The 14638-nt window shown below is 34.2% G+C and overlaps 1 protein-coding gene across 3 annotated transcripts; it reads left to right on the top strand.

Moving 5' to 3' along the window:
- The first annotated feature begins 4107 nt into the window (after nt 1–4107).
- On the top strand, nt 4108–14602 carry LOC105328671 (uncharacterized). Of its 3 annotated transcripts, XM_066078986.1 has the most exons (11): nt 4108–4231; nt 4379–4492; nt 6086–6211; nt 6700–6862; nt 7329–7416; nt 8444–8591; nt 8915–9071; nt 10165–10335; nt 10861–10983; nt 11999–12112; nt 12397–14601. In XM_066078986.1, the coding sequence occupies exons 3-11, from the start codon at nt 6104–6106 to the stop codon at nt 12699–12701; spliced, it is 1377 nt and encodes a 458-aa protein (XP_065935058.1). In that variant the 5' UTR covers nt 4108–4231; nt 4379–4492; nt 6086–6103; the 3' UTR covers nt 12702–14601. The 3 variants fall into 3 exon arrangements, with proteins under 3 accessions (XP_065935058.1, XP_065935059.1, XP_065935057.1); XM_066078987.1 differs by lacking the exon at nt 4379–4492 and having other exon boundaries at nt 4213–4231; nt 12397–14602; XM_066078985.1 differs by lacking the exon at nt 4108–4231 and having other exon boundaries at nt 4270–4492.
- The last annotated feature ends 36 nt before the right edge of the window (nt 14603–14638 follow it).

Here is a 14638-nt window from a genome sequence, read left to right as displayed (position 1 = left end):
AAAAGGATTTTGGGCCGCTGGTTATTCTTAATTCTGCCATAGTTTTTTTTTTATTTTGGAATTTGATGCTCGTGATCATTCCCTGTCAGTACAGAGAAAATATTCATGTCACCTGTAGATTCCATAAAATACAGTAGAAACGTTTTGGACAACTCCAGGGAACGCATTAGACATTAGACGTTTATATATCCCCCCCCCCTTAAAAAATTGGAGGACCTGTACGTTCAAAATATTTTTTTCTATATGTATAAATTTTAAAAAATCCCCTCTTCGAAAAAAAAATGTAGGGGCTGCCACCGACACTCTGGGTATTACGCCCCTGTTGTAAAGGTAATTTTCACACTTACGAACTACTGCGACGTTTGTGGGTTATATTTTTCTGAGTGCTTTTAAAATAGCTTTAAACACGCGAGAGCTCAAGAAAAACAACTCAAAGAGCCTTATGAGGAAGTGTTTGAAAAGTTATGAAAACGTGCAATTTAACAAAGCTCTATCGTGATTTTAAACTGAGAGTTTAAAACACCAACTCCTCCAGTAAAATTACTTCCTTTGAAATTGTATTTTACGACTAAACCAACTGGGCATTTGCGCTATCTTATTCTCCCATCATCTTAAAGGGAATACATTTTTGTAATTTCTCATAGGTAAACTCAATTATAGGAAAATAAGTACTGGATTAATCATAAAATCATCCTGATTGGATAGTTTCATTATACGATGTCAAAGAAAAAGTACAGTATGTACATGTATATATACATACATGTAAGAATACGGATTTTGGATCAAGACATTAATAGAACATAAACCTTACTATTTTTATAGAAAAGCTTTATGTTTACACTTCATAAAACATTCAGAAGTCAGAAGTGTTTGATAGTCTGTACCAATGGGGCCAAATTCCACCGTGGAGTGCCCGTGTGATAATTTATTATTTTGGGGGGGGGGGGCGGGGGGGGGATGTATTTTAAAAATCAAATACGCAAGATATGTGTACATAATATTAGGAAAAGTTTAATTTGGTTCTCGTAGTTGATTTTAAAGCGCAAAAGGATATTTATATCTTGTTATTTGAATATTAGAAAAACAGAAAAAGATGGTGCTATATTGAACTTTTTAGCTCACCTGAACCGAAGGTTCAAGTGAGCTTTTCTGATCACCCGTTGTCCGTCGTCCGTCCGTCCGTCCGTCTGTCTGTCTGTCCGTCCGTCTGTAAACTTTTCACATTTTCAACTTCTTCTCAAAAACCACTGGGCCAAATTTAACCAAATTTGGTACAAAGCATCCTTATGGAAAGGGGGTTATAAATTGTAAAAATAAAGGGCGCAGCCCTTTTCAAAAGGGAGATAATTGCGAAACAGTAAGTATAGGGTGCATGTCTTTAAAAATCTTCTTCTCAAGAACCACTGCACCAGAAATGCCAATATTTACACAAAAGCTTGTATATATAGTGAAGATTCTAAATTGTAAAAATTGTGACCCTCGGACCAAAACTGGGGCCCCAGGCGGGGTTCAAAGTTTAACATAGAAATACATAGGAAAATGTTTTAAAAATCTTCTTCTCAAGAACCACTGCACCAGAAATGCCAATATTTACACAAAAACTTGTATATATAGTGAAGATTCTAAATTGTAAAAATCGTGACCCTCGGACCAAAACTGGGGCCCCAGGCGGGGTTCAAAGTTTAACATAGAAATACATAGGAAAATTTTAAAAAAATCTTCTTCTCAAGAACCACTGCACCAGAAATGCCAATATTTACACATAAGCTTGTATACATAGTGAAGATTCTAAATTGTAAAAATCGTGACCCTCGGACCAAAACTGGGGCCCCAGGCGGGGTTCAAATTTAACATAGATATACCTTAGGAAAATGTTTAAAAAATCTTCTTCTCAAGAAGCACTGCACCAGAAATGCCAATATTTACACAAAAGCTTGTATATATAGTGAAGATTCTAAATTGTAACAATCGTGACCCTCGGACCAAAACTGGGGCCCCAGGCGGGGTTCAAAGTTTAACATAGATATACCTTAGGAAAATGTTTAAAAATCTTCTTCTCAAGAACCACTGCACCAGAAATGCCAATATTTACACAAAAGCTTGTATGTATAATGAAGATTCTAAATTGTAGAAATCGTGACCCTCAAATCAAAACTGCAGCCCCAGGCGGGGTTCAAAGTTTAACATAGAACTACATATGAAAAATGTTTAAAAATTTTCTTCTCAAAAACCACTTCACCAAAAATGCCAATACATACACAAACGGTTGTATATATAGTGAAGATTGTAAAAATCGTGACCCCTGAACAAAAAAGTGGGGCCCCAGTAGGGGTTTAGATTTTAACATATATAGGAAAATGTTTTAAAATCTTCTTCTCAAGAACTATAGTGCAACTGTTTGGGATATTACTATGCATACATGTACATCCTTAAATAATGTAGATTCAAAAAATTGTAACTCCCGGACAATTGATGGGCACCAAGAGGGGCTCAAAATTTAAACATTTTAAAAAACATAAAGGAAAAGTTTAAAAATTTTCTTCTCAAGAACTACAATGTTTTAGTTTGTGGAATTTCTATGCCTTCGCTCATGTAGATTCCTAATTGGTAAAATCGTGACCCCCGGACCAATACTGGGGCCCCAAGATGGGGTCAAAGTTTATTATAGAAATATAAAGGTAACGTTAAAATATCTTCTTCTCGAGAACTACAATGCCTCAATTTGTGAGATTACTATCATGCATACAACCTAGGATAATGAAGGTTTGACAGTTTTAAAATAGTGACCCCTGGACTAATACTAGGGACCCAAGATGGGTTTAAAGTTAAATGTAGAAGTCCTGGTATATATGGAAAATATTTAAAAATCTTCTTTTCGAGAACTACAATGCATCAATTTGTCAGATAACTACGTAAGCACCCTCAAATAGTGTAGATTCGAAATTATAAAAGCTGTGACCTCAATCTAATACTGGGGCCCCAAGAGGTGTTCAAAGTTTAGCATAGAAATATAGAGGGAAAATGTTGAAAAATCTTTTTCTAGGGAACTATAATGCTTCAGCTTGTGAGATAACTATGCAAGCATCCTTAAATAATGTAGATTCCAAATAATTAAAACTTTAGCCCCGGACTAATACTGTGGCCCCAAGAGGGGTTCAAAGTTTAACATAGAAAGATATATTGAAAATGTTTTTAAAAAGTTTTTCTCGAGAACTATAATGCTACAGTTTGTGAGATTATTATGCAAGGATCCTCAAATTGTGTAAACTCTAATGTAGTGGAACCAAGAGTTATCTTTCTTGATGTTCTGTACAGTCTGAGAGTTATTTTTCTTGAAGTGGAACTCTGCTACGTTCAGTTTTTCAGGTTGTGTACGTGCGGTCCTACCGCAGTGCTACACATTTTCATTCCTATGTTACTGTTTATGTTGTTCAAGCCAACCATAAACCTCGGACCATAACTGGGTCCCCAGAAAGGGGTTCAATGTTTAAAATAGAAAAAGCATATGCTACGAAATGTAATGTTACAAGGAACTGCTGTTCAGGTGAGCGATGTGGCCCATGGGCCTCTTGTTTCTTCAAATAAATAAATAAATCTTGAACACGCTGGTGAAGTGTTCATGCAGCTACTGAGCTTGGGTGAGGTACAGAGTAAATTAGTGGTCAAAGTAGGCAAATATACAAACACTAAACGTCTCTTTAGTAAAATACTGTTAATAATCCTGGGGGGGGGGGGTTCAAGCAGATACTAAAACACGGATACTAAAACGAGGAAAACAAGTCCCACATATGTCCGATGAAGTCCCTCGATACAATAATTATTGATTATGATGAAATTAACATTAATTTAACAATTTATTTATTTGTTTTGCAAGCCCTTATTTTTAGAGTGAGGAAGGGCTTTCTTTTCCAAAATCTATACAATGTTTTACTGATGTTCAGAAATGTTGTTACAAATGGAAATTAATTAAAACATGTGCCTTAAAAAATTAACAAAGACTGATCCTATTCCCCATCTCACCCCTCAATTTATTTTGTATGGTAATACCCCGACCATGGACCGAACCGTTTATGACTTATTTATGGGGTCGAAACGTCTTGATACATATGCTAGAATCACCGCACCGCCAATCGGATGATCTCGCCCTCACGCGGTAGCGTGCTACCAAAAAGTATGAGAAAATCCGAAGTAATCTGATAAATAAACATCGGGATCGAAATTCTCTGCGTTGGTAAGAGATATAATTTTTAGACATGTTTATGATGTTAATGTTTTATTATAACTAATTTAAATATCGCAGTTACAAACATTCATAATTTTAGATTGCTTTATAATCATTCTTTAGTATCAGATTTAAACATTTTTTTGTTTTATACAGATAGCAATTAGGCCTAAAATGAAGTTCACCACATCCTTAAACTCTACGCGCTCACTCATAACACCAGTCTGAAGGATTTTACACCTTTTAGTGTGGACACTACTTAATTAAAAGGTACATAAGATATTTTATTTTATTTGAGTATAAAATTAAGCACTACGCAAACAACAGGAATAAATTTCTTTCAAATCTGAAAAAAAGATTTTGTGAGCTCAACAGGTCCAGTACTATGTTCAAAAGTTGCAGTGTTAATACAATGTATTCTCTTTTGAGAAGTGGACAGGCATAGCCTACATCCAAGTAGTCCACTTGTCAAAAGAGAATACAATGTTAAAAGTACATGTATCTTTGATAAGGGGTCCGGTTTATGGTATGAGTAGTAATTAAATTGCTATTTTTGGTCTATTTCTTAAAAATTAATAAACGTCATAAAAAAACCCTGCATATAAATAGCTTTATCAAGAGATTCTGAATAGCTTAATAAAGCTTATTCAAGATATGGTGCATACTGGACCTGCTCAATAGACCTACAGGAATAGACTGACGGAATTATGGATTGCAATGAAGCTTCAAGGGATCCTAGTTTCAATTTCCAGCCAAGCTCGCAAAGCGAATGTTGACATTACCACGAACTAGTGGAATGAAATATAAACTGGGGTGGTCCCCACTGCAATAGAAAAGAATCCACTTTCAATAAGAGGGTGTTACTATAAGCGGACAGTATTAAAATCTAAGTCAAGTTAATTTACTTTATTACCCGTACATGAGAAAGATTTAAGGTGGTATGGGACAACTACATATTGTGATGTACTATTTATCGAAATAAACAATAAAATCAAGTGTAGTTTTTTTCCCCAAATTGTCACTTTAAAATAGCATAGCGCAGTTGGTTAGAGTACAAATCTGTAAGTCATGTGTTCAAGCCTCAACAGGGATTTTTAAAATTTTTACCTTACTAACAATTTTTAAAACATATTTTTTGTTTAATAGTGTAAAATTTGAAAATATTCTAAAATGGTGAAAGTATTTTAATTATAATGGATTTTAATCCATATAAAATCAACAGATGTCCCATATCACCTAAATTAATTTTAGCAATCAAAAATTGATTACGGTAAATATAGATCATATTTTATGTAAAAAACATAATCAATTTCTTATGAACTAGCATGTACATGTAGCGATGATAACAGGTTTGTCCACATGCAAAGATCAGACAACATTTCCATTTCTCCTATTGTATCAGGCACAAATAAAACTTTTTTTCTGAAAAAGAAAGAGTTTTGAAGAGGTTCTAGCCATATCCCCCTCCCAATGACAAATATATTTAAACTCACATTTTTCAAAGGTGTACAAAGTTGTTCCAACTTGTGAATAAAGCCGTATTAATAAATAATGTGAGAATGAAAGCTTGTTCAGCAAATCCCAGTGAAAATAACCATTTTAAAAAGACATGCATCCCATGAGTTTTGCCAGTCTTCTCAACTAAATGCGTCCATTATGTATTATCTATAAACACATATTGAGTCTGTTCAGTGTTTAATATAGATTTTGATATATTTGATTACATTATGGCCATTTATATTAAACTAGCATATGATATTAATAAACATACATTTCTATAGAACTATTTTTTACTTCTTTAAGTTTTATGCATGTCTGAAAAATGCTGTGTACCCTGAGAATTTTTATATTGATAAACTGTAGGTATCTCCAAAAAGCAAAATGGCAGAGAAGTCTTATACCATGGATGATCTTAGTCTAGTCAAGACAGAGGAAACGGTTCCATTAAAGAGGAGGTCCTCACAAGGTGACCAACCCTCAAGAGATAAAGTAAGTGTGTTTCTTTTTTGGATTTTATTTTCATTCTGACAGGATAGAATCTTATGAAGAATCAGTATTATGGGTTAGGAGGTGTAGGAGACCTCCATATTGGGAGACACTCTCCAGTAAAAGTTGGCATACTTTTTTTCCTAATCTCATGTCAAACGGTATAGGGCAATAGGATAAAGCGTCCGCTAGTACAGGTACTGGTGATCTGATCTGATCTGCAAGTTTTTTGAGTTCAAACATTCTCAGGCTTTTACAAATATGAACCGTTTTATAAAAGTATTTTGTGTTCAAATTATGTACAATTTAAAATTTTGAAACTGGGATTATATTTTGAAAGATTATGTACTTATATCTAACCGTATTAATATCTTTATGTGTCCCTTATACCACCTTAATCTTTATTTACCAATCAGAAACATGAACGTAGCTTTTGAAACAAGCTGTCACAGAATTTTTTTTATCTTCTTTCAAATTTACCATTCTTACAGGAAGTCAAGTCTCCTGTGTTGAAGTTTTTGCTGGGAAGAGCAGATGCTGGAAATATCTTTGATTCTAATGGTACCGCTCCTCCAGTCCAGTCAAACAATGAGTGCCGTCATCGGATCTGTATGACAGAAGTGGCGCCATCACACAGCAGCATTTTTGGAACTGGTAAATTTATGTTAATGTGCATAATTGTGTACAATACATGTAATTGTAATGCAGGTGTATGTGTGACTGTATGCATACTAAGCTTGGGTAAGCAATATGTGTGTACATACTGTACATGTTTAGTTAGATGTACTTTATATAAATGTACATTGTAGTACATTATCAGGTTTTAACACCATTTGTACGGTAGTTTTAGAATACAATAGTATAAGATTTAAACAAATACAGAATCATGGCTGGCTCCAAATGCAGTTATTTGTATTACCCTTTTTATTTGAAACACAGTTTGTCACTGTTTCTGTGTGAGCTGAGAGGCCCACAGGTCTCTTGTGTGTAAGTACGGGTGGCTAATTTCTTAGTTATAATAGCTAAGAATTATGATGCAGTTAATAGAAAGCCTCTAAATAAAAGTTGTGGTTCTGAATTAGTAATTGCAGGCATCAGTTCTTTCTTTTTGTTTCTGCAGAGAATAGGGAAGAATGGAAGCTCTCCATTAGCGAGTATTCTTCTAAAAAGCACGGGAAGAGTAGCAAAGATCTGCCAAAGCGCATCAGGTAAGAGAGGCGTCCATGTACAGGCAACACTGAAAGAATAAGATATTGCGCAAGATTAAAAATACTAATAATTTCAAAGGTTGCATTTTAAATTTGAGGGCTCTCCAGTTCCCGATAAAAGCAAAATGCACTCTTGATTGAGATGTCACTCTTAATTTCTCAGAGCATAAAAGTGAAGTTCTGTCATTCAGATTTTGTTTATAAATGTATGTCTCTACTCTTGATCTCATTAAGTGGTTAATAGTGTCACAATGATCACTTGATTGTACCATACATATATGTGGCCAGAGATATGAAGGCTTGTCACGAGGGTATGGCATGTAGTGGTACTCAGATATTATAATTATCAAAAACTAAGGAGTGTTTGTTAGTCACTGTACATAATCGTTTGCAAAGGACTATTAGATATTTGATTGTCTCAAATACATGTATCATAACAACAGTTTTTATAATGAGATGCATGCATTGAAGTTTTCATCACCCTATATCTAGAAAAAAAAAGAGAATTGAGCAGTTTAAATACCTTCTACATTTGCTATTTGAATAAATGTCATTGCTGCATGTCATCTGTAATGTTGTGGTCAAATATGAACAGAAGATAAACAGAAGACTTATTGGTCATAGAAACAGCCAGGCTTTCCTTGACTGAATTGTGTATCAAACATCTGTAGAGGGGGTGGACATTAATTGTAAAATCCACCTCCATCAGACTCAAAAATTTTATCTGTCAAGTAGATTAATTAGACATTATGTGACACACCTTTACTATATCAAACCTTCATCTCAACTTTTTTTTCCATGAATGGTCTATATCGGATACTGTTCAGATCCCAAACCCTAGATTTAATAATATTGCAACATTTTTGTAGGTTTTTCCAGTTACCTTATAAAATCAATTAAATAACTTGGATGAGGAAACTAATGCTGACTATTAGAAATGAATTAAAAACATGCTGAATTGTAATACCATGCTCTTTTATGATCCAACACCTGATAGTTTGCTAAAAAAAATTATATAATGTTTTAGAACATACTACAAGAATCAGGATGAATTAATCACTACTTTTGAGGACTTCCATTTTGGGGTTGACGATGCAATGAAACACACTGAAGAAATGGAAGAAAGGCGCAAAAAGGCTAATATATTAGCCAAGATAACTCTTGTAGCAAATGTGGTTTGTACACGTATTTAGTTAATGTAATATATCACAATATTTGAAGTATGTTTCCAGATGAATTAAGGCAATTGAAGACAATGTAAAATTGTCATATTCGTTGCAGTAATGTCTAAAATCATTGTAGAAATCATGAAACTGAAATTGTTTATTTTTTTCTTATGACTTTGAAAAGGGAGGCATTAAAATTGAAAGAGATTATAATAGTTAGTACCATATACTGGTATTATTTCTGTTAGTACAATGTACAATGTCTATGATACTGTCATGGTCATTGTGTCCATCAAAGATAAGTTTAGTCATTAAACTTCCATGTATTGCAGTTTCTGCTGATAGCCAAGTTGGTGGCGGCCATTTTGTCTGGCTCCATCTCAGTTATCTCGAGTCTGGTGGACAGCTGTGTGGATCTGTCCTCGGGATTTGTGATCGCCATCACCGAGAGAGCCATGCGGAAGCGAGATCTGTATGAATACCCTCAAGGTGTGTGGATGCAGAAGGAATGTACTGAATAGAAATATTGTGCAGCGGCAATAATGTAGCCCTCTTCGATTTTTTTTATATCTGATGTTAACTAAAGAGTGCTTCAATTCCATAGGATCTCCGTAATAGTGCAAATTATTTTTGTTAATGTGGCTGACTTTGGTCTGAAAAGATCATTTTTATGTTAGACTTCCTTTAAATAAAAAGATTTTTTAATTCAGGTTGAACAAACGAACTGTATACAAATTAAAACCAGATAAAACACACCATCATGTTTACCAGTCGTCTTCTTCAGCAGTCGTAACAGTTCTCACGTGATTTTATGGGAATTACGCTTTGAGTTTTAATGGGCTTGATATGTGAATGTGGGTTTTAATAAGCAACGTACCTCGGAGCATCACTAAAATATCATTTAAGGAAGTGGTATATCATGGAAAATTCATGTTTACAGCATTATTTATGGTTAAATTGGAAGAATTCGTATATTTAGTTCAAGATCTGCTTCTGAATTCTCATTATCCATCCCAAAATAAAACCAATCAAGGTCAATTAACGTGATTGGCAAATTCAACTTGTGTTGTTGACATACATGAAAAATAACTGATACCCCAGTATCAAAACTGCAAATATTATTCTCATTTATATATGAATAATGCTGAATTAAATGCCGGTGTGAATCACTCCCGCAATTGCACCATGCTTGACAGAGATCCTACGGAGTTGTTGCCCTCTCCCCCCAAAAAAGGAAAAAATCAGGAGAGGGGCTACATTAATGCAGCCATTAACAATGTATCACTTGGTATAAATCTGCTTTCTCCAAAATTGCTAAATAGAATACATAGTTCAATCAGACAAAAAATACATTTACAGTGCTTTCAAGCGCTTAGCTTTTCTCTATATACCGTGTATACATAAATCATTTCTTGTAAATTCATGTACATGTATGTAATAATGTTTTAATAGTTCGGATTTTAGCTTTGTACTCAATGATTTTTGACATTTTTTTCTCTGTTAAACTTGTAACTTCATTTACCCTACATTTCAGATGACAGTGCAGCTCCTCTTGTTGTTAAGTTGTTAATTTGTTTTTCAGGTCGTACAAAGTTGGAGCCGATTGCCATTGTCATACTGTCTGTGATCATGAGCCTCGCTTCCATCCAGCTGATTGTAGAAAGTTCGGAAAAAATCGCTGGTTTAGCGACAGGAGGCGAAGAACGTCCTGATGTCGGCATTATAACTATTGTGCTTCTGTCTTGTACTATTGGTAAATTATTCTGGATCCCATTTTTTTTACGTCTGTTCTGTTTCAGATCATTTGTTCATCCATTGGCATGATTTCTCGATGATAGCAAACATTATTACAAATTTAGTTTTTGATTTGCTCATTGGAATGAGATAGTTTAGAGTTAGGTATTTTTATAGGTAGAAATCACATGACCATATAAATGATGGTATTTTAAATGTCATGATTTATATCATATGTCTGTTGTCTGTGAATTTTGAGAAAACAAAATGTAAATAGATGCGAGTCAGAAGGACAAAAAGCAGAAAATTTATCAGACAGCCAACAGTTCTGTACTTTTTGTTGACTATGTCAAAAAGATGACCACTGTAGCATTGTCAGACATAATGGCCATTCTATTGTGAATTTTTATTAAAACCGGTAATGGAGGGGGGGGGGGGAACCATTTTTCTATCACCTTGTGTTAATAAATTCTTTCGAAGGAGGGGGATGTTTTGTGTAAGAATCTTGAAGGCTAATTAAATTGTGATCTTTTCTGCATTGTAGTCACAAAGATAGTCCTGTTTCTGGTCTGTAGGCGGGTGAGGACTCCTTCAGTGGATGCCATGACCAGAGACCATCGCAATGACGTACTGTCCAACATCCTGGCCATTGCATTTGGATATATAGGTAAACTGGAACTACTGGGGTTTTTTTTTTGCATGTTGCAAAGGACTACCGGTATGTGCGGTATGGTCAAATATCTGCCCCCAATTTTAACCAGTTTTTAAATAGTGTCCAATAAAAATCAAATCTTCATAAATCATTGTACAGTGGATGCCTATAACTATAATCATGATTTTAGTCATCATTGCTCATTCGCTATATATCTATGAAGTCAACTAAATGACCTAATTCCCGCAAATTTGTAAACAATTGAGATATATTTTCAATTTTGCTTTATATTTTGCATTCGGAAGTATAGAGCACAGGTCTGCTCAAGTACAATTTTAACATATGTTTTTCTTCTGATAAATATACACATTATACTAAAAAATGGTACTTGAGCAAGCCTGCGCTCGATGTTTCCCAGTCGAAAAACCATCGGAAAACACCCATATTTTGCTACAAAACATCAATATATCAAAATTAGGCAATCTTCATGACGTCATTTCTACACTATGACGTCACTGTGGTGATAATCTTTTGCACCCTTATTTTAAATATGATTCTAACTATCTTCCACCTTATTTTTAAAGCTCTTTATAAAACTTTAATTTTGGGGGCAAAAAATGCATAAAACCGCACATAGTCCTTTTGCAAAAAAGAAGGTATTATCAAACCATTTTAATTTGTGTATGGAATTTTTTACAATTTTAAAAGATTGATATAAAATGAAATATCAAAATTTATTTCTGCACATACTGTTGTGATAATAAAAGGATTTCCAAAAAGTGAAAGATATATTATCATGAAAAATTTTGAACAATCGGTATTCAGTGCCATTATTGTAGATGTGTCATGACCCTAACACATCCAAGGTCATCCATTAAAATTTTAGGGTAGGGTAGGGAAGGGGCATATGGCCTATTGGAACAACATTCATCATATTATATTATAATATTTATATGATAATTAGTTTTTTTGGTTTGTGTAACATTTAATAATAATGATAGTATCAAGTTTTGCCTTTAATGTGGATCAGGTTCCAAGAGTATGTACGAGCAGTACCAGGTGTCGGAGCTGGTGTACCTGGATCCTATAGGAGCCATCCTGATCTCACTGTACATCCTGTTTGGGTGGTGGTCCACAGGATATGGTGAGTCCATCATTAAAATAATAGAAGTTGTAGAGTGATTTCCCCTTGTAAAAAAAAGGTTTTGTTCATTGAAACAGTACATGTTTGGTTTAAATGCTGGCATCAGGTAGCTTGGGCAATGAAGCACCTGACTGTAGATTCAGAGGACCTGCCCCAGTTTAAATCTCATTCATGCTTTCATGATTGTTCTTCACATGATACTCACATATATTATTTTAATAGAGTAGATTTCATATGTGTACATTACATCCATAAATAAGTCATGTAAACATCTTAACTTACAGGACAGATCAAGTTGCTCACCGGACACACGGCCAAGCCAGATTTCCTGAAGAAGCTGACTTGGATTTGCATGAATCACCACCCCAAGCTTTTATACGTGGACACAGTCCGAGCCTTCCACTTCGGAGTGAACTTTCTGGTGGAAGTGGACATTGTCTTACCGGAAGACATGACTCTAAAAGAGGCTCACGACATCGGAGAACCTCTGCAGCAAAAACTAGAAAGCTTACCAGAGGTCGAGCGAGCTTTTGTGCACTTGGATTATGAGTTTGAGCACAGACCGTCTGATGAGCACAAACAAGTGTGAATATTCCGGCTCATAGGAATAAAAGGCCAGCACAGATTCTGTGTCTGACCACCTGGATTCATATATCTAAAGAATCTCAAAGTGGGACCACAAGTAACAGATAAATTACAGAAGGGTCAGGGCTGAAAAAATTCAATATCTGCTTTGTTGCATGAAAATGCTATGTCAGTTGAAATGTTGAATGAAATTTTTTTTATGCCCAGTGTATAGTTGAATATTCTTCAAGTCTACACATGTATTGTGTAACAATACAGTAATGTACTTGCTCATCATGTACCGGTGCTTCTGTTACAATCAAATGATAAGTAGTAGCATTCAATATTGCCTTTGGCTTTTTGATATACATTGTATGATTCTATTTCTGATTTTAACTTGATATTATTGGCTAGAAAGATTATTTTATACATTTAGATTTATTTTGTATTGCATAATAACGACCATGTATCAATACACATGAAGTTACAGTTAGATTTTGTACAATTTTTGGGGGGTAATTTAGGAGAGCTTACTGATGAAATATTAAATCATAAAAATGAATTTGATAGCTACCAAAGTAATACTCATATACACCAGGTTGGAACAGTTCATACTTTTTCATAAACTGTATAAATTCAGTAGCCAATCAATTCTTCCCTTAAATACCTCAATGAATACATAATATCAATGTACAAGATATTATTATTTTATTGATGTGTTGTCAGCTTACGCCTGATTTTTCTCTGTCACCTCTGACATATACTGATGGTGGTCATCTTAAAAGATGGCAATTCCACCTCTGAATGCCCATGCACGGGGTTTTTTTTATCTTGTTTGTGAACATTTTACATTTTTTATTATTTTGTAACTTATTTTGATATCTCTTTTTTAATTCTCTGAATGTATCGTTTAACTATGGATGGTATCCATCCACTAGATGAAAAAGAAAAAACCAAGACAAAAATTGACAGTAATTAAAACAAAAGGTCATATTTTAAAAGTGCTTGCATGAAAAGAAAATTCTCATTATTTATGAATAAATAGAACCATTTTAACAAGTCCTTGGACTTTCAGTAGGATGTAACTATCTATTTCTTGTGTCAAAACAAGTTAAAATGACGCTGGTTTCAAGCGAAATATACACCGATTGCGTAGCCTTAGCTCAAAAGCCAGACAAATCTTGTTGATTTCAAAGAGCCATGACTGAGTGGCCTACAATGAAAGACAGGCCTATGCCATAATGCTGTTTGACACAACTACCCAAACTCCAAGCTCCTGTTAAAATGGTTTTAAGTTTGATTTTTGATTGGTTACTTATCCTTCCCTTTCTCTCCTTACCCAAAAGAAACAATTGGTTATAGCTACTTTTATGTTTAAATGCTGGCTGCAATACCAGTACATGTATCAGTATAATTTCTACAGTACTTTTGATACTCTTTGATAACAAGTACATACTGTACATGAATCACTATTTTGTTTGGTTGAGGGGTAGAATAGGACAGTAGTATGTGATAGTCTTTCTTGTCTTAGTCAAAAATTATTTATGTTCAGATTTTATACATGTTCAGATTTTCGTCTCCATTTGTCTGTCAATGTGAAATGAAGCAGGCATAAATGGCACTGGAAAGTGTTTTTATTTAATATGTGTTCAAATAGTCGTAATACATGCATTTGTTATTACTGCATTTTTGTTAAAGAAATTTTAAAATTAAGTTATGTAATGGGATATATGTGTATTGAATACAAATAGAATATTTAATGTTTAATAGTGATTTATCCCAGCTGATTTGCTGCCCATAAATTCTATTGATATAAATTCATCTTAGATTGGTGATTATGGTTGCCATGTCTCAAATGTATATTTATTCATAGAACACATAATGAAAATGGGCTGTATATTCAAATTAGTTTGTCAGTGAACTGTGATAAATGAAATATCAACAATATGTATTGTTATGATT

Source organism: Magallana gigas, chromosome 3 (genome assembly GCF_963853765.1).
Source record: "Magallana gigas chromosome 3, xbMagGiga1.1, whole genome shotgun sequence".
Taxonomy (NCBI): Eukaryota; Metazoa; Mollusca; class Bivalvia; order Ostreida; family Ostreidae; genus Magallana; species Magallana gigas.
This window is presented reverse-complemented; position numbering and strand designations above follow the sequence as displayed.